The sequence below is a fragment of the Micromesistius poutassou genome, assembly GCF_964030765.1.
Source record: "Micromesistius poutassou genome assembly, chromosome: 9".
Classification (NCBI taxonomy): domain Eukaryota; kingdom Metazoa; phylum Chordata; class Actinopteri; order Gadiformes; family Gadidae; genus Micromesistius; species Micromesistius poutassou.
In genome coordinates this window covers 15,779,204-15,803,554 of record NC_140279.1, presented here as the reverse complement: position 1 = coordinate 15,803,554, position 24,351 = coordinate 15,779,204, and the positions used below count along the sequence as shown (strand labels likewise).

Below are 24,351 nucleotides of genomic sequence, written 5' to 3'. Positions count from 1 at the left end.
GCGATGCTTCATCATCTCACTGGACATTAAGACACTCACCACGTCCTAATTATAGTCTGTGCATTCCCCCCCGCCCCCCCTCCTCTTTTGACACCTCATTATAATAACTCAAGTTAGAGATGACCTCGCTCCTTCCTTTACCAGAAACAGGGCCGCGTCTCGAAGGGGAAATGTTTTCATGGGAAACGCATCAGTATCAAGTCATGGTCGGGCGATTTCAATAAATTAAGTCATATGCTCATAGCAGCAGGGCCACTAACTTCTGAAATCACTCTTTCCACGAACAGCATCAAGAAACATTAAGCTAAATTATGTTGACAGTTGGGTCAGGGTAAACATTTATCTTAATCTGTTCTCACGTGCAGAGTCTTTTTTTTCTTTTTTAAAGGCCCAGTTTCAAAGGCCAAAATAGTTGGGAAGTGAAACGTGAGCTAGCCTGCAGCGTAGCCAGCCATAGCCGAGTGCTAGCTCTCCCTGGCTAACAGAAATGCTCCCGAAAGAAGGGACTACAAATAAACAAACTAGCTTGTGTTTTTTTCTTACCTCAGCCGCCAACACAGTGAACAATAATAGCAAACTACGTTTTCATACCGTACTATAACAGCTGACACAGCTAACAGACAACACCCCAGGACTACTAAAGTACCAACTACGATCCATTATCCCAATATGACTCCAAATTCATCCATCTTAAGGATTGTTTCAAATCTGTAGGGGAGCTTCAAGAGGCTCGGGAGGCCCCCTGAATCTGAAGGTGTGTGCGTATGTGTGTGTGTGTGTGTGTGTGTGTGTGAGGGGAGAGGAGGAGAAAGGAGGAGAAGGAGGAGGCCTGGGTGCCGCTAAGGGCCTGCATGCCTTGGACCTAGCCTTGGCATGTGGTTCTGGCCCCACCACAGCCCTCTCCCTCTTCAACAGCAGGTACTGTTCTGCTGCCCAGGGGCCTGGCCGCCCCTAAACAAGCAGTGCTTTGTCCCCCCGCGGCCCCCTTCTGCTGGCAGGCCCTGGGCTCTGCTCAGTGGCTCCACTACCTCTGGCTGTTTGTGTATATTTACCACTTTAAAGATAGAGATATATATATATATATATATATATATATATATACACATATATATATTTACGCACAATTTAATATTTATAAATTCCTACACGCTTAATGTATGTTCATAGACACGGATATATCCATCTATTAGATTAGAGACATACATACTTACATACGTACATAAATATGTATGCATTTGCGCCAGCAGCTAGAATGCTGATGGTGGTTGGGGAGGGGCTGATGGGAGAGGGGAGGGGCTGATGGGACGGGGGGAGGGGGGGGGGCGGGGGTTTCCATCAGGTGGGGGTTCTTTGGACTCCCTGCTGTGGCGCAGGACGAAGGGGAAACGAGCGGCCATATTGGCAACATCAGCTGAGATAGGAAACAATAGAAACTGTTTGAACAATAGAAGCTTCTCCGGACAATTTAACTATTTCGAACAATAGAAACGATTAGAACAATCAACTATTCGAAGAATATAAACTGTTCCAAAAGAATAGCTGCCTGGGCTCCCTACCGCTGGGTGAACCACAACAAATTCAGGACTAGGTGTAAACATACACACACACACACACACACACACACACACACACACACACACACACACACACACACACACACACACACACACACACACACACACACACACACACACACACACACACACACACACACACACACACGGATGAATCTGTGTTTTCTGCAAGCTGTGTGTTGTGCTGGCTATTCTGGGAGCGGAGGGTTGTGTATTATCTAGCAGATAAGAGCCTGTGGCCAGGACTCAGGAAGAGCAGAGGAATGCACCCCCTCCCTCTCCTCCCCGCTCCCTCTCCACACAGCTACTTCCTGTCCGGGCCACGGCTCTGGACATCCTCTTCCTGGGGTGGAGTCCCCACGTTTCCGCTGAAAAAATTTCTCTATTGCTCTCCACGTTTCCGCTGAAAAAATTTCTCTATTGCTCTCCTCGAAATCTCCTCTCTTTTTTCCCCTCCTCTCCTCTCTCCTCCACACGCTCTTCTCCGCTCTCCTCGGCCTCTCCGCTCCACTCCACATACTCTCTTCTCTATTCAAATGCTCATCTCCTCCTCAAGCTGTCTTCCCCCGTCCTCTCCGAAACCTACACCCTCTCCTCAACTCAAACTCGCTCCTCTACTCAAACTCCCTCTCCTAACTCTCCCTCTTCAACCGTCGCCTCTCATCTCCTCAAACACTCGTCTTCTCAAACGCTACGTTTCTGTATCTTCAGAAACACATAGCCACTGGGAAATCAGTGGTGAGGAATAGTATTTAGTTCTGCTTATTTATAGAAACGTCGCCCGACAATTTTTATAAATAAAGTTTTCATAAGTTATGTTTTTTTTATTGACTGATTTGCTGTGCGGCTGTGCGGATTACACCTTCGTTATACAATTCATTATATGATTAAATTATATTAAGCTGTAGCCCGGAGCGCAACATAAGCTGGGAAATGTTTCTGGAAAGAGTCACTCTTAGTTATGATCTTGTTTTCATCACACACCATAAAAAAGCCTACTAATATAACATGACTCAGGTTCTATATACAGTTTTAACGGCTATCCAAGTACTTGAGTATGACTCCAATCTTCATTTTTGACAGAATACTCATGTTGGTGCTGCTTGTTTATAGCCTTCTGTCCACCGCGGTTTGTGTGAGTTCCTTTGGGCCAAGACACATTCGTTTTATTTGTAAATAACCGGAATAAACCCTGGTCGTAAAATGAGGGCAAGGTGACAGTTCTTAAACCGACAAGTTTTAAACCGACAGGCAGGTAAGCTAAGTGGAGTGTGGATGAGGAGGATGAGGGAGAGAGAGATGAAGACAGACAGAGAGAGGGTGTGTGTGTGTGTGACACCGTGAGAGTGTGTGTTGGGTGTCCATGGGTGGGAACCTGCGTGGGTGAGGTCAGTGTACTGGGGAGGAAGAGTAGGAAGGGTGGGCTCCGCGGGGGCACTCACTCACACACACACGTAAGACTTACTCCTGCAGGGTCTCCACGCCCATCTGGTTGTAGTGGAGCTCCTGCTTCATCTGGGCTAGTTCCTGCTTTAGCCTGCAGAGCTGGGGGGGGGGGAAAGAGAGAGAGAGAGAGAGAGAGAGAGAGAGAGAGAGAGAGAGAGAGAGAGAGAGAGAGAGAGAGAGAGAGAGAGAGAGAGAGAGAGAGAGAGAGAGAGAGAGAGAGAGAGCAATGTCAGCACGGAGCACACAATGGCCGTCTCTCCTCGCCCGGCAGCACAAACCGCCGCCTCATGACTATTCACCCCAGGGGGAAACACTGGGTGGTTCTGGGGCTAAACATAGACCCCGTTCTGGGTCTAAACCTTCACTATGGTTCTGGGTCTAAACCTTCCCTATGGTTCTGGGTCTAAACCTTCCCTATGGTTCTGGGTCTCCACCAAGAACCTACAAAAGCGCCCTGAGTCTAAACTAGAACCTAATCCTACACAACGCTCTGGGACTAGACCTACACAACGTTCTGGGACTAGACCTTCACAACGTTCTGGGTCTAGACCTACACAACGTTCTGGGACTAGACCTACACAACGTTCTGGGACTAGACCTACACAACCTTCTGGGACTAGACCTACACAATAGCTCGAGGTCTAAAGCGGTCACCATTGGTGCCTTATAGTTATACAAGGAGGTTCTAGTTGTATCATCTTCATCATTCTTCAAGTAACCTTTGGTGTTTCATAGCATCGTGTTCAGGGGAAAACAGAGCAGACCCCCCCCCCCGCCCCCGAAACAACATGGTGGCTAGTTGTTGACCTAGCCTCTTTGTGACCCCTCAGCTCTGTCGCTACGGCGACAACGACAACGATGATGATGATTGGTTTCATCCTCCTCTTCAGGGGGCCCCCGCACCACGGTGAGCGTATCCTGTGTAGGCACCACACCCTAGCTGCCCCCCCCCCCCCCCCACCCCACCCACGTCCTCTGACGGAGTGGGAGAGGTTAGGGGCCACCACACACACCTGTCAGAGGCCCCACACACCGCCTCTGATGCCCAGATCTATTGTTCAGGGTGCAGGAGGAGGACTCACCCTCTCCCGCCTGCAGGCTATCTCCACCTTGATCTGGTCAGGGTCGTACTTCACATTAGAGGACGAGCCGGAGAGAGCTGCACACAGAGACAAGAGAGACTCATCAGTCCAACTGGCACTGTACTTTGGTTGGTGTGTGTGTGTGTGTGTGTGTGTGTGTGTGTGTGTGTGTGTGTGTGTGTGTGTGTGTGTGTGTGTGTGTGTGTGTGTGTGTGTGTGTGTGTGTGTGTGTGTATTTTGACCAAAAAGAAAGAAGGAGGTGGAGTCAGATGGGGAGACACCACCTGGGTATAGGCCGTTTGTCAGATGTGTAGAGGGGGTCAGAGGTGAGCCGGGCGGGGCTGGTTAGTAGGGCGGGATTGATGTGGGGTGTGGGGGGCTGGAGTGGGAGAATGGGGGGTGGGGGTGTTAACTATTGAAGGTGAGTGAAATGAGAGAAGAGAGAGAGAGGGGTCTTTTGAAGTGAGCGTTAGAGCTCTGAAACCCGACCAGCCACGGTGGAGGTGTGTGTGTCTGGGATAGAGACACCTGAGTGGAGTCTCGCACACACACACACACACACACACACACACACACACACACACACACACACACACACACACACACACACACACACACACACACACACACACACACACACACACACACACACACACACACACACACACACTTTCATCTGTTGAAAGTACATACAGGCGAGAAGGAGACAGCCCAACATGCTATAGCTAACAATACCCTGTGTGTGTGTGTGTGTGTGTGTGTGTGTGTGTGTGTGTGTGTGTGTGTGTGTGTGTGTGTGTGTGTGTGTGTGTGTGTGTGTGTGTGTGTGTGTGTGTGTGTGTGTGTGCACACATTCGAGTGTGTGTTTAACGAGATTGTGTGTGCAGTGCAAGTGTGGTATGGATAACATCGGCGTGTGTGTAACACACGCACATGTATAGTGTGTGTGACGTTGCGTGCACATGCGTGTACAAGTACTGCACACGCACGGGCGACGATAACAAAAAGCATTGCATTACCACTGGCGAGGGAGTGTCCGTCCTCCTCCTCCTCCTCCTGCACCTCCTCCTCCTCCTCCTCCTCCTGGTTCATCTCGCGGAGGAGCAGCATCTCCTGCTGGGCCAGCTCCAGCCGCTGCTGCTTCACCTGGTACATCTCCTTCTTGGCCTGCAGCGCCTCCTCCGCCACCACCAGGTACTCCTTCAGCATGCGCTCCTGCTCCTGCCTCCATTGCGTGCGAGGGTTCTCTATCTGGGTGGTCTCTTGGCGGTCGGGAAACAACGCGCAGCAACGACGACGACAACAACAACAATAACAACAAGGGGAGAGAGAGAGAGAGACACAATGGCCGTGGTTAGAGAAGAGGAGGTAGGGGTGGGGGGGGGCGGGGAGAGAAGGATTGGACAGGGGCGTGGGTCGAGAATACGATTTATTTTTGCCTTTTTATGCTTGTGATAGAGCGGGATAGACTGGAAGGTACGGGAGATGGCGGGGAGGACAGGCAGCACAGGACCGCGGGCAGGAATCGAACCCGGGTCGCTGCGATCAGGACTGAGCCTTAATGGGACGCGCTCTACCCAGTGAGCCACCGGGGCGCCCCGTAGGTTCTTGCTGGTGTGATTTACGATGCAATGATGATTGGTTATATCTTGAGATCGATCTTTTTATTTATTTATCATTATTGTGTGTTTAATTCACAGGTTTCTTGTTGCTCTCGTCAGTCATTGCAGTGGTTTGTATGTTAAAAGCTAAATCGTTGCTTTTCAAAAGCACAAACTCACCAAAAATCAAACTTCTTTTCAATTCAAAGAAAAAAAAAAAGGTCAACATTTTATCACATGCATTGCTCCAGGAGGCCCTTGGATCTGAACCCCTCCCCAGAGAAGGTGATTCCAGCTGGGGAGGAGGTCAGGGCAGAGGAGGGGTGGGAGCATGTTGGGAGGACACACGGGAACAGGAAGTGTGGAGCCCCAGCCCTTCCCACTTCCTCTTTAGAAGAACACGTTTCCCATAGTCATGAATAAACTGTGCTACTCCCAACATAATCACATTCATCAGAGCTAACGGTGCTAACACTCCCTTAAAACAACAAGAACCCCAGCAACATGCCAACAGTGGTCCTTTTATGAATTACTGCCCATGGTATTCTACACAGTTTTGATTCATGTTCACTATTGGTTTGCCATTTAGCAGACCCATTAATCCAAAGAGATTTACAATTTAAATTCAGATACATGTTTTAAGAAGTAGGTAGGGGCTGGACAGGGCATTCAGATACACGTCGGAGCAGTTAGCCATTAGGGGGCATTTTGGTCGAGCACGCCAACAGATTGGGTCTGTACTTGGGGGGGGGGAATCGAACCCAGCACCTATAAGCAAGGGAGTCAAACACTCACCCACCACACAATCCTACCCCTGTTACATAACAACCATTGTCACCTAAACCAGCTACGAGCTACAGCAGCACCCACGGGTGCTACCCGCGCGCGACCCTTACGCACGACTGGGGTGGACGGTAACAACACAGCTGTGTGTTTGTGTGGGACTTCTAAGTACGGTTCCGCTCCGAGGCAAACGCGCACGGAGATGATGAGGTCAGCGTGCCGGAGGGGAAGGAGAGCGGCGATGATTCAGAAGCTGCTGGGCTCTGCACCGCTGACACACCATTAAGGAACGCGGCCCGGGACCCACACTGTCTGGTCGGCCTCACTGGGCGTCTCGGAGTATCAGAGCGATCGAGTGACCATGGGTCTCCTCCGTGGTGGTGATTCAATGGATTTCTCCATTCGGGTATATAAGTTCAACAGAAGTCTTGTTTTGTTGTTTCACGAAGCATTAGAAATGAATTGTGTAAGTATGGTAAGGTGTGGCAACTGTGTGTTGCCTGCTAGAGTCAAAATACTAGGTCTTTATTTACATTGCTTTAATTTCTTATTGCTCTGTATCGATATATTCGCGTCTTTCCTTACTGATTAAATGTATATCATATTTATTGTATATTCAATGTATATTTGTTGGGATACAGTTATGAAAAGAGCTGTACTGGTGTTTGCTCCGTCATAGTAGGCAGGTGAGGACATAGGAGCGGAGGGAGGTGAGTTGGAGGAGATAGGGTGGAGGAGAGGGAAGAGATGCTGGGGTGGAGGAGATGGGGGAAGACATAGTGGAGAGTAAAGAAGCTGGGATGGGAGATAGGGGAGGAGTCAGGAGAGGAGAGATGGGAGAGGACATAGGAGATGAGTTAGGAGAGGAGGTAGGAGAGGAGATGGGAGAGGACATAGGAGATGAGTTAGGAGAGGCGATAGGAGAGGAGATGGAATGGGATGGGAGAAAGAGGAGAAAGGGGAGAAGTCAGGAGAGGAGATGAGACAGGAGATGAGCTAGGAGCGGAGATGGGAGAGGAGAGGAGATGGGAGAGGACATAGTGGAGGAGGTGGGAGGGGAACTCACTGTTGATGTGGTCGATGTAGTACAGGCCCACCTGCTGGTCGTACACCACCTCCCAGCCCAGAGGAAGCTCATCCCCCACACAGTCTGCAAATGTCAGCGGCTTGGTGATCCTGCAGAGACACGACAACATCACACTATCATTATGACAGCCCCAAGACATCATCATTACCACGTAGAGCGTCTTGCAGATAACACACCGCTCCCTGCTTCTCATTGCACAGTAATATCTAGAAATACTGGATTATGTACGGAAACCATTTTACGTCTGTCCATTCAGCACCCATTGTCCTCCAAGCCATTCCTGAAAGGAGGGATCCCCCTTTCTGGTTCCCTCTGAAGGTTTCTTCGCGAGTTTGGGAAGTTTTTCCTTTAAGCCCTTTAGGGCTTAGGGCTAGGGTGTGTGTTCACTGTGTCCTGTGAAGCCCTTTGAGACTAACTGTGGTGAAGTGTTTTACAAGTAAAATGTACGAGACCGATCTTGACACCGACATATAAACGTATTCCATAAAAATAAACACATACTCCAACCCTCTCTAATATAGAAGTGATAAGGATGAATAGTGAAAAATCATCATGGTAATGTTTTGGTCGACAGAATGTTCAAACTCTCCCTCAGAAAATAAATCTCACTGGTGTGAGTGTGGAGACGAAAAAAAATGCTGGCATCTCAAAAATCCAGAGAATTTCTTGAAAAACCACAAAGCGTGAAGACAGTATTTTGTCATACAGTGCGCTGGGCTTTAGGTGGGAATACAGCTGCTCTTTCAAAAAGGTTTTCAGGTGGAAATACAGACAAATGACAGTTTGTCACTTCTAAGTATTGACGGCCGTCAATTTGAACACTTTGAAACACTAAAAGAGCGTATTATTGAATTTGTGGTACCAATCTTACCAGAGGTAGTAAGGTACAGCTCTCTATTTTAAGTTACGGGATATTTTCTTTGAAGAGGCATATCAGTTTGACATATAAAGTAAATTAGGTATTTAATGAGTGGGAAGTTACATACCCAGGTTGTCAAATTGCGTTACTTTGTGAACTATAATTGTAGTTTACACCAAAACACCCTATTAAGGCTGACAGATGGTGGTGCTTATCACCGAGTGTGAATCGCTAAGTGGTACATAACAAATGTCATGTCATGCGTGTTTAAAATGTATTTTGATTTAATGGGCACTTATTTATCTCGTACTCGAGTTAACTGCTTCACTTGGGCCAAGTGTGACATCGCAGGGTAAACAGATTAAGACAATCTTTCCAACTTCACAAATCATCCCTTTCCCCCAGTCCACTAAACTTGTCACGCGTAATGATAAAAGCCACAGCAACACAGGCTGACACGTCACTTTTCTAAATGATCGCCAGAACACTAATGTCCCGTGATGGAGCAACACGGCTTCCATATTTTTTAAGGTTTTTGTTGACAGCTCGTGGATTGTTACCGACGACAACCATAACTCAACTGAAAACAAAATGGCCACGGGCGGTGACCCCTCCTGCCACAGAATGGCCACAATGCAGACAGTGCTTATCCTGGCTAGGTATGCACACAATGAGCAGCGAAGGCATTCTTCTTCACAGCATTCCAGAGGAAGAACACAGACAAAGTGTCTTTCCTGCTCGCCTCCATTTTACGTTAAAGCCCACTTCCAGACAGAGATATGACATATATATGACCATCAAGCACAAACCCCATCTCTTTTAACCATTGGGCATCAACTGGCTTTCTAAACAGAGGATTGATTATTGGAGGGTTTTGATAAGTTATTTAACACAATGTTATGGACTGGAGAGCAACATCTGGAATATTTATATACTTAAAAACACATTGAGTCAGATCTCTCACTATCCAATCACAACAAACTATACTTCAAGCCCCTGAAGAAACCAATTAAACCGTTTTTTGAATGATTATTATTACTATTACTACTTCAGGGCCCGGGGAGTGTGCGACAACTTCCCCAGCGAAATATATTTAGTTGTAAATCACACGTTGTCATGTGATTTAAGGAATTCCTGAAGGAATACTGTAGATTAATCACAACGGCCCAAGGGCCTCAACCCAACATTTTCTAGTATTTGATGGAATGTGTTGTTTTTGCTTTGTACGTCATAAATCATTCAAACAGATTGCAGAACATAGGTTTAGTGCACATGTGTCAGATAAGACACATGCACGTCTCGTTCCTTTTTTGATGGATGTTGTTCAGCGGCGTCTGAGCCGAACCGCAGCCGAGAGATTTGAAGAATCCGCTCCCACAGCCGTTGGTATGAGGAGGAGGACGACGATAACCCACCGAATGTCCGGCTGACGACTGTAAACACAACGTTGAATAACCGCTTCAGAATGACCCCGCTCGCCTCTTCAATACCCCCAAGATGCATTGCATTCCTTGAGAGCCCCAAACACACCAAACTCATGACTGAACCAGTCCTTCGTCTGATGGCCTATTTAACCTTTTCTCATGCAACATGGGAAGGGAAATCTTTCCGTTTGCCTGCGACACTAGAATCAACCCTGGGTTCCAATATATGATTTGGGATATTGAGCCGTGTCCAATACTCCTTCTGGGATATTGAGCCGTGTCCAATACTACACGGCTGTCCAATACTTCTGGGACACAGGTTTCTGAGTATAAACATGCCCTTAGAGGCAGAACAGAACTTGCAGAAATGCAGAGAAAGGATGTAATCTACACTGGGAACATGCGTGCGCTTGCCTGTGATTTGTCGGTATATTTTGATGAAGATACGAACATAATGTCAATCAGAGGGCTTTCTTGTTTGTTTTGTTGTCTCCTAAACGGCGACGCGTGCGTCCGACAGGCTCGTGCGTTAACCACATAACTTAAACCCCGGACAGCGAGCAAACACGGCGGCCCGCACGCACAACTCATCTGTCAGAATTACTGAAAAGAAAAACTTAAAACTAATGTTGACATACCGACAAGTCATCCCCCTCACCCCCCCCCCTTAAACAAGTGCAAATAGACATTCCTGTGTTTACAGTTGAGTTTGTGTCAATAATGGGTTTAACAAGTTTAACTTGACTCTCGTAAAAAAACAACAATGAATCCAATTCAGATCAGTAGAGGGAGCAGGAGTATAACTGTACAAACACTGAGGGACCCGTCTTCTCCGCTGGAGACAAGACAATCAGGGTCTGATTCGACCGCTTTTTGATGTGGGTTAATGCAGCAGCCATTTTGAACAACACCGCCACAAGAGGGTTCTTTCTTGTGTAAAAAAGTACAGGATGTGTGTGTGTTATGGAGGACCACTATTAGTAGTAACACGGCTCTGGAGAGGGAGTGAATGTTTCCTTCATTACGTGGTCTTGTGACAGCAACCGAGGGGGTGGGTGGGTGGGTGGGGGGGGGGGGGGTCTGTATAGCAAAGTAGTGGCTCAGTCGGCTGTAGGCCCGACGGAGCAGGACGGAGCAGGGGGTGGGGGGGTGGGACCCTGTCAGTGACCCTACATGACACACATACTTGACACACATACCCTCCCTGAGCACCACAAGAGAACTATTTGAATATAAGACACACGTACTGGATGTACACGGGCTGTAAAATGTTAATTAAAACGTTATAACAAATTTTTACATAAAGCATAGGTAAATATAGCTCCATTTGAACAGGCTGAATATTCTTCTGAAGAATATCTGGCGTTCACCAAATCAAAATTCCATATTCCTGTTCACCGGGCAGAACAGGAATGCTCCGAGGAGGCCCTGGGAGCAGGAAGCGGTTTTCAAGGACCAACAGTCAGATGGAGCAGGGATGACTCAATGTGGCTATTGCTAACGTGCTAAGAGGGGGTGTCAGAGAACATGCCAACACAAACACGGATATCAACCACCTCAGACGCACAAAAGGAAAGCGACTCTCTCTGTGCTCTGCTCTTCTGTTAAAAACAAAAAGACTGCAATGGAGAATTCCAATGTATCAAAGGCAAATATCAACACTTGATTGATTTCCAAAACCTGCGCTATCAAAGAAACTAATCAGAATTGGAGTGGTCCTCGTGTCTTTGAGTTCTGCCCTTGGTTCTATCAGAGGGTTTGATTAATTCAGACGAGAGGGTCTCATCAATCGTTCAGACCAGACGAAAGGCTGGGAGGCTGAAATAGAAAAGGAGAAAGATGGGAGCTATGGAACTATTTGAAAACCTCACAGCTGCACTCAACAAGGGTGGCCGCAAATTACTTCAGGGCCCGGCGAGTGTGTGACAACTTCCCCAGCGAAATATATTTAGTTGTAAAAGACATTTGCTAATTCTATAATAATCCAGACTGTCTTTGGTTGTCCCCTGGAGGGTATTTCTGCCCGGCGACGGCGGCGCAATGAGCCGGTATGTGAAACAGGAGTCTGGGCCTGTGAACCCGGGTCCGGTCACATCTCTTAACAAAGACCCACGCCGCATTCCCATCGCAAATTAAGATGCGTAAAAACAAGCGCCTCTCCATCCCTGCATTCTCATCGCACGCTAAAAATAATATTCCCTGGTGGACGGTACGCTTCAGTAACAGCGCGGCTCTCCGATGCTCTGCGTGTGGACTGGAGGTTCGCGTCCACAGCTCGACTATAATCTGCACGTCAACACAGACAATTAAGACATTGGGGTTTCTGAGTGTTAATGATGGGTCTCTCTGGAGTAAAAGACACTCCTGCTACGGTTGACTTTTATGTGATAAACCGTCAGAATTTATTTGATTCACTTCATCAGCAACCCAATGTTGTTTTAAAAAAGGCAGAAGTATTGAGATTACAACCGGTGGATGCCTGTAAGCAGTCCTACGTAACCATGAACCTTGAATCAACGGTTCCTGCTTGTGTGATTTGGAACAATTGCTACCTGACGGGACAACCTTCAACAACCCAGAGAGGTTTCCAGAAAGATAGCTTCACATATCTATAACATATCTCCATCACTGAGATAACCAAGGAAATAATAATGCATTCAACGTCATCTTATTCTCAATGAAACCCGCCTTAATCCATTAAACAATTGACTACGAGTCCTGAATGTTCTTGTGCCGGGGTCTGAAGAGTCCGGACAGAGGGGTGATGTTCGAGCGCTGGGTGACGGGACCAAGTGATGACGACCAGGAAGTGGAGGGCCGGGGCTGACGGCGACACCGGCCATGTCCCGAGATGAAGCAACAACAAAGAATTCCTCATTCCTCGGCCGCCTCCTCTAAGCTCTCACACGCCGCACGAAGGAGCATGCCTCGAATCCCAACCCTCCCCTCTTTCCCAGCTCTCCCCCTCTCCCAGCCCTCCCTCCCCCCCCCCCCCCCCCCCCCCCCCCACACTTTCCCCAGCCCTCCCCACTCTGCCAGTCCTCACCCCCCCTCTCTCCCAGCGACCGTGGGTGGGGCGGGGCGGGGGGGGGGGAGTGTTAGAGGGGTTTAGAGGGGTTGGGGGGCGGGGAGCAGCCTTAAAGGCTAAAAAGGCCACCAAGTGTCGGGTCTAAAAATTCCATTCTGAGTTAAAAAGGAAACGTGAAAACAACTTTGGGAGGAATGTCATTTATGCGCCGGGTCTCTGGGAGCGGTGCCGGGTTTCAGGGTTCCGACCAGCTGGCCCACGGCTGGCTCACGACACGCAGACACTCACTCGTCCCACGATGTCCAGAATCCCATGGAAATAGGGCTGCTATTAGCAGCTATAGCAATGGTGGGACCCCCATCCCGCCACACATATAGCCTGGGGAGGGGCCCTCCATACTGGGCCCCCAACCCTAGGGAGTGGCCCCATTGTGAAACGGTTGAAACAGCCAGACGTTTAATTTTTCCATGTAGGGGGAGATGCAATAACGCTGCTTAAACACTGAATTCTGTGATGCATCATTTTGGTACATTACACAATATGTGCTTCTTTAAAAGAGGTGAAACACAGCTAGTGCACCCTCCATCCAACACACGCGCGCACACACAAGGCCGTGACAACGCGGTGAGTCTTGAGCATATCCTGCTATGGTAGCATTCTTGACATAATGCACATGACAAAAGATCATTATATGGACAATGAGCTGACTGTTTCAGTTTGGTTTTGCATGTTAACTTCTGAAATGTGTTACACAGCAGTGGCAGCCAAGGAAATGTGTGTAAATCCCTGGTGGACAAACATTTGAGAAAAACTCTTAAAGCAGTTGGGGAACTCTGATACCCGCCAGTATATTCTATTGCCAGCAAGAACATTATTGGCTCAACTCAAGCTGTTGATGAAAATTAGTCTGACTTGTAGCATACGAACTTCATAACAAAGAGCAGGCCGACAAACATGAGTGCTAAACATGAGCACTAAACATTGTTCTGTTAGGAACGAGCAGCCGAATTCAAAAGAAACAAACAAGTGCATTGTCCGCCGGCGAAAACACGCCGGCAGAAAACACACACAGAAGAATGACACCGGGGCTGCACAATAGCGGGATTTCCATACGTCCCCGAACCAAAAGAGCCGCCATCATAATAAAACATGGGTGGTGGAGGTGGGGGGGGGGGGGGGGGGGGCGCGGGTGGGGGGAGAGTAGACCCCCTCTCAACGCTGGAAACACCGCTCCAGAATAATTGAATTTGATGTGCTTTGTGACCGAGCATAAAGAGCCACCCAGCTGCAGCCTGGCTGGGACTGTTGCATAACAGAGCTAATGAGATAGAGATAGAGAGATATAGAGATGATTGATCGACAGACAGACAGACAGACAGACAGACAGGAAGAGAGGCAGGGGCAGAGATGGCGAGAGAGCGATGAGGAAGGAGAGAGAGAGGTAGGCAAAGGGGTTGTGAGCGTTAGGGAAAGAGAGAGACGCGTGGGAACGGGGTCTGTTAGGGCGCACTCACACTAGGCAAAGTTGCCCTGTACCGTACTCAAGTACGGTTGCCCCCGCTCCCCCCCCACCGTGCCACTGGCCTGTGCTCACACTAGGCAATCTCAACTGGGCCGGAGTACGGTTGCCTCTTGTACATATAGGTTGCGTATCCTTGCGTGTGCGCGTGTCAGCTCATTAGCATCTGTATCGTGGCCTGAGCACACTGTGTAGTGTGTACTGAAGTGTACTGAGGCCATGGAATTGAACTGTACTTGAGTACGGATGGCGTGCTCACACTAGCCAAACGATCTAGACTTTAGGGGCCAAACGTACTCGGGCACGGTACGGATGGGCTAGTGTGAGTGCGCCCTTATACTGGTACTCTGTCGGGGGGGATCACTAGCAGAAGCGTTGGTGGGCATCAGAGCAGTTCCGGGGGCCCCTAGCAGAAGAACCACCCCAGGGGCCGCTAGCAGAGCCGCTAGGGGCCTCTAGAAGCAGAGCCGCCCGGGGGGCTTGGCGTAGGCATGCCTGGTGTGACACTCACTCCATGCTGACAAAACTCTTCACAAAACAGTTATGGCTTAGCAGCAGGGACCCCCAGTCGGCCCCCTGACCCCTGACCTCCTGCTCAGAGGAACACGCCGCAGCACAGCATATGTCGATGTTGTGCTCTCGCTTCTATTTATCTGACCTTTATTATTGGAATACAAGTGAATCTCATTGAGGCTGGCCAAGTATTTTCCCAGAGTGAGTCTCTTGCTTACAATACGGGTCTGTTTAGGAACACGTCGAGTGTGAGAGTACTCAAAGAAAATGACATGGTGATTGAAACACGCGGGGTTCTGTTCTGTGTCATTGTGTTATTCATATAATAGGCTGAGGGAAACCAGTAGCATGTCTTGTAATAAGGACTACATTTCCCATCACACAGCTATTGCTTGAGCTTTGTGGTGGTCTACACGTTTGTCTGGAATTGGTGCGGGAGAGATGTATCGACGTTGTGGCTGTTGGACAGCTGTAGTTCTGTAATTGTGGCTTTTCTGGACTGTAAGCCGTAAATTATTCTGTTAGACTTGGCGCTGAGTCCAGAGTATAAGTATTTAGAGATGTAGTCATCACACATAAAAAAAGCCTGATTTAGTGCTGATTTCACATTTACTCTTGTTGGAGAAGCATCAAGCTATCACATTAAATATCTGCCAACTCTTGATTATACTCTAGGCTCTGAAAAAGTTAACTAGATTTAACTTCAGATTAAAATTATAATTTTATCTATAAACATGCAGGTGCATACTTGGGTCTCCCCGTCAACATACAGAAGAAAGAATACATTTTAGCCATCTTTGCGGTGTTCATCCTTCACCCCCCCATCTCAAATATTTCTCAAATCTAATTGATATAAAGACCAGAAACTGTAATCTGAGAGATGTTTGGGATGAGGGATGCTGGCCAGGTTTCCCAGGTGAATGTTCAGTGCTTTCACACGGCCACCACACATTTCACTACAAGACGCCAACCCCCGCTCCTACTGGGCCAACCCGGCTCCTACTGGGCCAACCCGGCTCCTACTGGGCCAACCCGGCTCCTACTGGGCCAACCCGGCTCCTACTGGGCCAACCCGGCTCCTACTGGGCCAACCTGGCTCCTACTGGGCCAACCCGGCTCCTACTGGGCCAACCCGGCTCCTACTGGGCCAACCCGGCTCCTACTGGGCCAACCCGGCTCCTACTGGGCCAATAAGGTCCTACTGGGCCAACAAGGTCCTACTGGGCCAACCCCTCTCCTACTGGGCCAACCCCGCTCCAACTGGGCCAACCCAGATCCTACTGGGGCAACCCAGATCCTACTGGGGCAACCCTGCTCCAACTGGTCCAACCCAGATCCTACTGGGCCAACCCTGCTCCAACTGGGCCAACCCAGATCCTACTGGGCCAACCCAGATCCTACTGGGGCAACCCAGATCCTACTGGGGCAACCCAGATCCTACTGGGGCAACCCTGCTCCAACTGGTCCAACCCAGCTCCTACTGGGCTAACGCAGCTCCTACCAGTCCAGCCTGGCTCATAATGGGCCATCCCTGCTTCAAATTCAACCCAGCTTCTACTAGGCCAAGCTGGGTCCAGCCAAGCTAACTATAATATAGCGGGTAGGGGTAAGGGCATCTTGCACAAAGATGCCTTTTGAGATTGGGGATCAAACATAGTACCTTTTGGCTGTGAGTCAACACAGTATCCTAGACTATCGTTTCCCAGCCTCCAGCCAATGAGGTATTTTATGAATTGTTATTCCTTAGTATTGTATATAGAGGGTTGACCCAAGTCCTTCTGGTCTAGATGGCAGGGACACATGTCCCAGGGGACACCCTAATAGTTTGTGCTGCAAGGTTCTGTTTGAGACAAGGCCGGTGTGTAGTTCCATCGTATTTTCCTAATTGGCAACATTCACAAGGAAACGACAAAAACAGAGTATTGTTTTTCTCAGGCTCATTCATATTCATGCCTAGTCTGATCAACAGATGGTTCATTCGCTTACTTCTTGTTTCTTGTTCCTGCTTTGATTGGTGGAATCATTCCTTATTGCACATTTCACTATCACGCGGTGAAGGTCTTGTGTTGAACAAGGTAAACAGAGGAAGACAAAGTGTGTGTAGAGGGCCTTCCTCACATCTGCCTCTCCACCGCTCAACACAGATTCAGGATAAAGTGTCTGAGTCTGACTGACCATTAAGATGGATTCGGCTGACCTCAGACATGTCGTTCGGTGGCGTGTTTTGATGATCGTACGTCCACCTCATCACAGCTGTTTGTCAATTTCTCGCCACTTAGGCTATAACGCGGCCCTCAGAGCTGTGCTGTGTTTATTTAATGAACCTGAAGCCAACCCTGAGCAGGTTTAATGGTTTAAGGACACCCTAGACAATGTTAATATTGGTGTAGTATCACATGCTGGGAGAATCTGGAGAAAACAGTCTGAACTCTGGAGACGACCCAACGCCAGAGCCCACTACTGCAGGATGACGCAGAACAGCTATAACGCCACGACAGAATTTAAATGGTTTTATGGTTGACGTGTGTACTGGTTTGGGGATCAAGGCTCAACATTGAGAGTAACCTAGGCCATTTAATGACCTGGAATAACGTGTCCAAGTCCTGAATCCTGGCGTGTTGTCTTGTCCAGGGTTCGAGTTAAATAACTGACTGATCACTCCACCCCAATTTAGTTTCTTTAAAAACAAACTTAACACACACATACACACACACACACACAATCATAACTTTGTTTATATTTTACCCAATATTTCTCCCCTTGCTTAGTAGTCTTTGTTCAAATGTCGATGAGAACACAGTTTTTCTCCGAATTGTCACAATGTGGGCGTTTCCTGAGCCACACAATGGGCTTCTAGTGCAGGCTGTAATCTTGCATGTAATCTGCAGCAGTCTGCTGAGCGCGGAGGACCTGAAACACATCCCTACAGCTTCCCCAGCGGCACACACAGCATTCCTTACATACTTTCTCTAAGATCCCTGGGAGTTGGAGTTCTATGTGTGCTCCATGTTAAACACTGGCTATATTTATGCAATATCTGGCATTAGGAATTCCATTGGAAATAAATAAAAAAAATAGATGAATAATGGATATAAAAAAACCTGCCCCCTGAATTTCACAGGGCGGACAATATATTGAACATATAGAAATATGTAATATATTTTAATTGAATATTGACATATAATGAAATGGACTATAACCTAATGGAGATATGTAGCCCAATTATGTGGAAGTTACCAAACGATATTTTATTCAACACACAACTTTTCGAGAAAATAAGTGTGGAACTAAGACCGTAGGTTTTTTTTTTTTAACACAATCATAAACTAGATTAAAAGGCCTGTGTGTGTTTATCCTGATTCTGTGACATCTCACTGAGTGTGTGAGCTGATGTCTGTCTCAACGCTTCCAACCTCCATAACATAGGTGCCAGACATGCTGTCGACTACTACTTTGTGTATTGTCATCTTTGTCATTTCAACTGAAATGCAAGGTGTGTAACAACACGTCCCAAATGTAAGGAACATAAGTGAGGTAGAAAAACGTAGTAATCACAGATGTTTACAACCTGTGTTTACATGGAAATGTATTTGCGGTGTGGATGCAAACTGATTTCAAATTCCTGCGCAACGATTGCGCGTTTATGGCTACGATGTCCATCAAAAAGTTGTGCCAATATTGTATCGGTCTTCAAACTTGTATCAAACTTGGGAGAACCCATTTCACCCTGGTTCGGGGGAAAATACCATCAGTTGTTTTCGACGTCCACCCCTGCGCCCTCTCCGATCCTCCAGTGGAAGGAAGCCGAGGGGCTTGTTCCCTTTCACTGTCACACGGATGAAACAGCAAGGCTCACAAACAACCCTCTTACCTATCTCTGGGGTCTATCCACGAGGTCTGCCGAGTGTTGTGATCGATAAAGAACACCCGGCCGTCGTAATCCCGGGCTTCCTCCCAGCCAGCGGGCAGCGGCAGCTCAGAGCTCTCCCTGCCTTTACCGCTGCTTACCCACGGCATAGCGTTGGGACCCCCTGCCCTTTTCGCAAAAGTTGAGCTTCACAGCATTACAAGCTCTTCGTGTGCGCGTATAGCCACAAAAAACAAGTTAATCCACAAAGTTTCGCAGCCGAAACGACCGCCTTTGCGACGCATCCACTTTCCCGAGGAAGAAAAAAACTATCGCTCCACTCTTTTCACGCTCCTCGGTCGTCCATGTTCGCCTCTTCGACCATATTTCATTCCGTCGAGTCCATATTCGGGCATAGCTCATTTGCATAAATTGTGCGAGAACGTACGAACGGACGCATTTCTCCGTCCAATGGGAGGCTCATGTCCCCGCCGCTCCGAAAAGATCGATATGATCAACTATCGAAAGTGCATTATGTATTTATAAAAAAAAATCAAAGTTTCCTTAGATGATTGTTGTTGATATAAAAAACACAACCATTTATTGGATTAATAATGATCGTACATATAATTGTGTTATATAGAAATGTAACCCAAGTGGCGTTCTTAAGTAGTCCCATAATGACATAAGGTACACAACATAAAGTGCAGGCTCCACTGCCAAGTTGTTTTTTTTGTCGTGTGTTTCTCGCAATGATACAATAGCGCCATCGCGTGTCCTCAGAAGGCAGTGCTCTGAATTAACACGTTTAGGATTTGACGGAAACTTCACAATGTGTGTGTATGTGCTTGAGTGTGTGTGTGTGTGTGTGTGTGTGTGTGTGTGTGTGTGTGTGTGTGTGTGTGTGTGTGTGTGTGTGTGTGTGTGTGTGTGAAGGGTGCAAGGGTGTGTGTGACCAGAGGCGTAGCACCAAATTCTGGGCCCTATATATAAGAAGTCCTGATGCCCCCCCCCCCCCCCCCCCCCGCAGACGTCATTAATGCAATGACGTCTGCGGCTAACTAGCCTATATGCCATAGGTTATTATTTATCATGTAGCCTAATAACGGCTTAGTATTAATTTTATATTAGGTTGCTTTAAATCAGTAGCCTGCTGTTGCAATATTAGCCTACCGTACACTTTATTTATCCATTACCTTAATAACCAAGGCCTCATCATTTGAAAGTGTAGCCGATTTTCTGCTCTTGCTTTAGGTTGTCTCTGTTTGTTTTAGCAATGATAACGGAGTTAAGAATGGGGTTTCATCTTGTGTGTTTAAACGTTTGTGCTCACCTTTCTTAGAAAATAAGTTAGTCAGAACCTGATTTCGTCAATTTTGTCTTCCTTCCCTGTCTTTCTCCACCTTTCTCTTCTGAGAGCCAGACTTCAATTTATTTAACTGTGGCTGTGACATATTGCCGCATGACATTTAGTTATGTTATTAAACAATTTTAACAACAATAAAAAAAATAAAAAAATAAAAAATTTCCTATGGGCCACTTACACCCGCAGTCCGTCGGCCCTGTGTGTGACTATAACAGACTATAATGAACGATTTTATTTTATTTTATATATCTCCATGACCACCATTATTGAAAGCCATGTTTAATTACTTTATGCAATAATTGGATGAAGAACGTTATTATTATATATTATTATCTTTCAACTGACGAAAGATACGGGACGTAAAACGTTGAATCTTGTACTTATAAGTCAACGTGTGACATCATTTCATACGCTGATGACATTAATGTGTTCCTGCCCCGATGCGAGCCCAGGGAGCTCCTCTATAACAGTTATTACAGTTATGACCGTTATTACCGGCTCTCAGGGCTTTAGACCACACCTGAGTCTGGGAGTCTAGGGTGAGGCTGCCTCTGTCCCATCCTGCTAGTCGCCACAGGGTCCGACCAGAGAACATCTCAACCAGAGAAACCTCTGAGGAAGATCGGCCCCCCTACCACCGCTGTGTGTGGGGAAGAAATTATTGTTGAAAAACTTGAATTCAACTTTTGCTGTGGGTGAGGATTATAAACAACCCCCCCCCACCCCCTCCCACTCTCCATCACGCCATTGGAAGTGTGGTTGTGATGTCATCACAGGCTGGCTCCTCCCCCTCCTTCCCTCCTGAGGGCCACTGACAGTAGTAGGAGAGCACAGAGTGGGCAGGGCCCGAAAGGTCCCCTCTCCCCCCGACACACATGATGTGTGGATGGGCTCGAGAGACGGCTCTTCAGCCTCCTGAGACCTAGAGAAACACAGAGAGACCCAGAGAAACCAGGGGAGACCAGGGGAGACCAGAGGAGACCACCAGAGACCCAGAGTGACCAGGGGAGACCAGAGGAGACTACCAGAGACCACAAGAGACCCAGAGAGACCACCAGAGACCACCAGAGACCCAGAGAGACCAGAGGAGACTACCAGAGACCACTAGAGACCAGGAGCGACCAGGGGAGAACCAGAGTGACCAGGAACAACCAGGATAGACCAGGAGTGACTAGGAGAGACCAGGAGAGACTACCAGGGACTACCAGAGACTCAGAGAGACCAGGAGAGATCCAGAGAGACCCGGCTAGACCAGGAATGACAAGGAGAGACCAGGAGCGACCAGGAGCGACCAGAGCAAGCAGCAGGTGTTCCCTGCAAGTTTATTCAAGCGGAAACCCGCCTGACATAATCCTCTCCAACCTGACATAACAACCGAGTCGGAGAAGGGAGGAACTCTTTCTCCCTCCCATACCCCTCCCCTCTCTCCCTGTCTCTCTCTCCCTCTCCATCCCTGCCCCCTCTCTCTCTCTCTCTCTCTCTCTCTCTCTCTCTCTCTCTCTCTCTCTCTCTCTCTCTCTCTCTCTCTCTCTCTCTCTCTCTCTCTCTCTCTCTCTCTCTCTCTCTCTCTCTCTCTCTCTCTCTCTCTCTCTCTCTTCCACTCTCACTGGTCGGTCAAGGGCCAGCCCCAGCCCGAGCAGCAGAGATCACTCACTGGACCATGGAGGCGTGCGGCCGTGCCTCGGAGCTGCTGGCGGTGTGCGTGTGGCTGGGCGGCTGGCTGTGCGCGCTGGCCGCCACCATCCTGCCCCACTGGCTGAGCATGTCCACGGAGCTGCTGGCCATCGAGAGCTACCAGCTGGGCCTGTGGGAGACGTGCGTGGTGCAGGACATCGGGGGCATGGAGTGCCGCTCCTACGACAGCCTGCTGGGCCTGTCCCACGACCTGAAGCTGGGCCGCATCCTCATGGTCGCCTCGCTGGCCACGGGGACGCTGGGCCTCCTGGTGACCATCCCGGGGATGCAGATGGTCAACAGCTGCAGAGACGGGGACAGCGGCGGCGGCGGCGGCGGCGGCGGCGGAGGCGGCGGGCAAGCCAAGAGGACCCTGGTGATGCTGGGCGGCGTGCTGGGGGTGCTGTCGGGGATCCTGTGTTTGATCCCCGTGTCGTACGTGGCGCACCTGGCCGTGCTGCGCTTCTTCGACGAGGCCCTGCCGGAGGTGGTGCCGCGCTGGGAGTTCGGAGACGCTCTGTTCTGCGGCTGGGCGGCGGGCTTCCTGTTGTGCGCGGCCGGGGTCCTGCTGCTGGTCACCGCCTCCCTGGGGTCCGGCCGCCGGCGCCGGCCCAGGCTGCAGTACCGCTACGAGGCCCGGGGAGGGGAGCTGACCACTGGGAAACGATCAGAGTACGTGTGAGAACCGGGGCTCGAGAACCAGGGCCGGACCGCTGGACTTGAAGTACAGTGAGGAGACGGAAACCTCCGGAAACCTTCCAGAACCGTGACACCCGGACCTTGTCGTCCGACTGCTTCTTTTTTTTTTTAAACACCAGTTACAGTATGTAGGGAGACCGTGATAACACGATACTGGTGCTGGAGAACCCATTGGAACGGCTGGCGCTGACGCCAGCCGCTAGTTTTACTGAGGAGTATGTAGGGTTGGTCGGATCAGAGCTGTACGAAAGTAATGACATGTTGATAATCTATTGTCCTCTGATCCTTGAAATGAAACTATTCTGATATGATACCATGTTGATGACCGGTATTGGATTATTATTATTATGATTAACCTGATCAGTGTCCTTTGTGTTGTTATGCAATCAAGTCTGAAGCCAAAGAAGAAAAAGTAAAAAAAATGGGTTTTTACAAGAGTAGCTATGATTGGAATAACAATGGCTGTTAAATACGGTTTGTGCTTGTTGCTAGGTCATATATACCATTGTGCAATCAAATTAAAACTAGGGGCAGATCAAGCCTTTTGCTTTCAGTAGTGGTCCAAAATGACCCCAATGTCTACTTGATAAGTTCTATTTTTTCACCCAAAGATCCTTTAGACAAAGCATGTTTCATGCGTAAACCCTGTCCCTGTCCCGTTTAGCTTTGCACTTTTTTTTTTCTCACCTCTGAATGGTTTCTATAAAGACGTCTATTGTTCTGCAAAACGACTCTCGGAACTTCCCCTTTCCCAAAATACTGGAGCGTGTTGTTTTTGTCGAGCGAGAGAAGTTGTTACGTGTGTCGCCCCGGGCCCGGAGCCAACAGCCAGCTGAGGGCTCGGCGGTGCGCCGCAGGGTAGAGAGGCTAAAACACTTGGCTTCTCCTGGTGCTGTGTGAGCGTACAACGCGGCCACCTGCCGTGCTCCACTCACATAACCCCTGAACAGGAAGGGACCCGACGGTACAATTCCCTCCCGTCATGGCGCGCCTGATTCCTCAGTCAGCATGTCCGCCAGGGGAGGGGAAACAGCAGGCCTTGGTCTGTTGTTTGTGTGTGTGTGTGTGTGTGTGTGTGTGTGTGTGTGTGTGTGTGTGTGTGTGTGTGTGTGTGTGTGTGTGTGTGAGCATTTTTTATGTGGGATGTGTGCAGGTGTGTGATATGTGTGTGTCTTTGCGTGCAAGTGTGTGTGTGTGTGTGTATGTATGGGTTTGTCCTATGTTTGTGTTATGTTTGTGTTATGGTTGCGTTGTGTTAGTGTGTGTGTGTGTGTTAGTATGTGTGTGTGTGTGTGCGTGCGTGCGTGCGTGCGTGCGTGCGTGCGTGCGTGCGCGTGCGTGCGCCTGCCTGCCTGCTTCGGGGTAGCCCAGCATGGGACTAATTCCAGCAGATTTCCCGGTGGCTGGCTGAGCTAAGCTGTGTTTAATGAAGGCCTTAATTGGCAGTGCGCACCGGGAAGAATGATCACAGATAATCAGACAGAGAGGAGGTCAGCCATGATGTTGAGGATGATGATGATGATACACTCTGGTCTTGATCATGGAGGTGATTTTAAGTGATGAACAGATATAAAGAACTGTGCCAATATCTTCTTTCAAATCAGAATGGAGCAGAGTAAGTGAACAATTCAATAATTGTTCCCACCAAAACAAAAGTTCTCCCTTTTTGTGTGTAGAGAGAGGAGAGGTGGACCGGTCAAATGCTGCTGCAAACAGCAGGAATCCCTGGACATGAAACAGAATGCGCTTGACAAGTTGTAGAGAGAATCGAAATAATAGAAAAGACTATAACATAAGAACTGTTATCGTTGAATATTATTTATCTTATAGACAGAAGACAGGGTATAGT

At 48.6% G+C, this 24,351-nt stretch overlaps 2 protein-coding genes across 2 annotated transcripts in view; one reads left to right on the top strand and one right to left on the bottom strand.

The window, feature by feature from the left end:
• The window catches only part of wwc3 (WWC family member 3), a 36,572-nt gene extending 17,436 nt beyond the window's left edge, over window positions 1-19,136 (bottom strand). The window contains exons 1-5 of the mRNA XM_084472480.1: window positions 18,788-19,136; window positions 7,553-7,662; window positions 5,122-5,364; window positions 4,103-4,179; window positions 3,040-3,119 (exon numbers count right to left, since the gene is read on the bottom strand). Of these exons, the coding sequence (XP_084328606.1) occupies window positions 3,040-3,119; window positions 4,103-4,179; window positions 5,122-5,364; window positions 7,553-7,662; window positions 18,788-18,933 (656 nt within the window). The 5' untranslated portion in view covers window positions 18,934-19,136. The remainder of the gene's footprint in view (window positions 1-3,039; window positions 3,120-4,102; window positions 4,180-5,121; window positions 5,365-7,552; window positions 7,663-18,787) is intronic.
• Window positions 19,137-21,789: 2,653 nt separating this feature from the next.
• Window positions 21,790-22,485, top strand: cldn33b (claudin 33b; the record flags this gene model as incomplete). The annotated part of the gene is made up of 1 exon (XM_084473147.1): window positions 21,790-22,485. One exon carries the CDS (start codon window positions 21,790-21,792, stop codon window positions 22,483-22,485), a length of 696 nt encoding a protein of 231 aa, XP_084329273.1.
• Window positions 22,486-24,351: the final 1,866 nt, after the last annotated feature.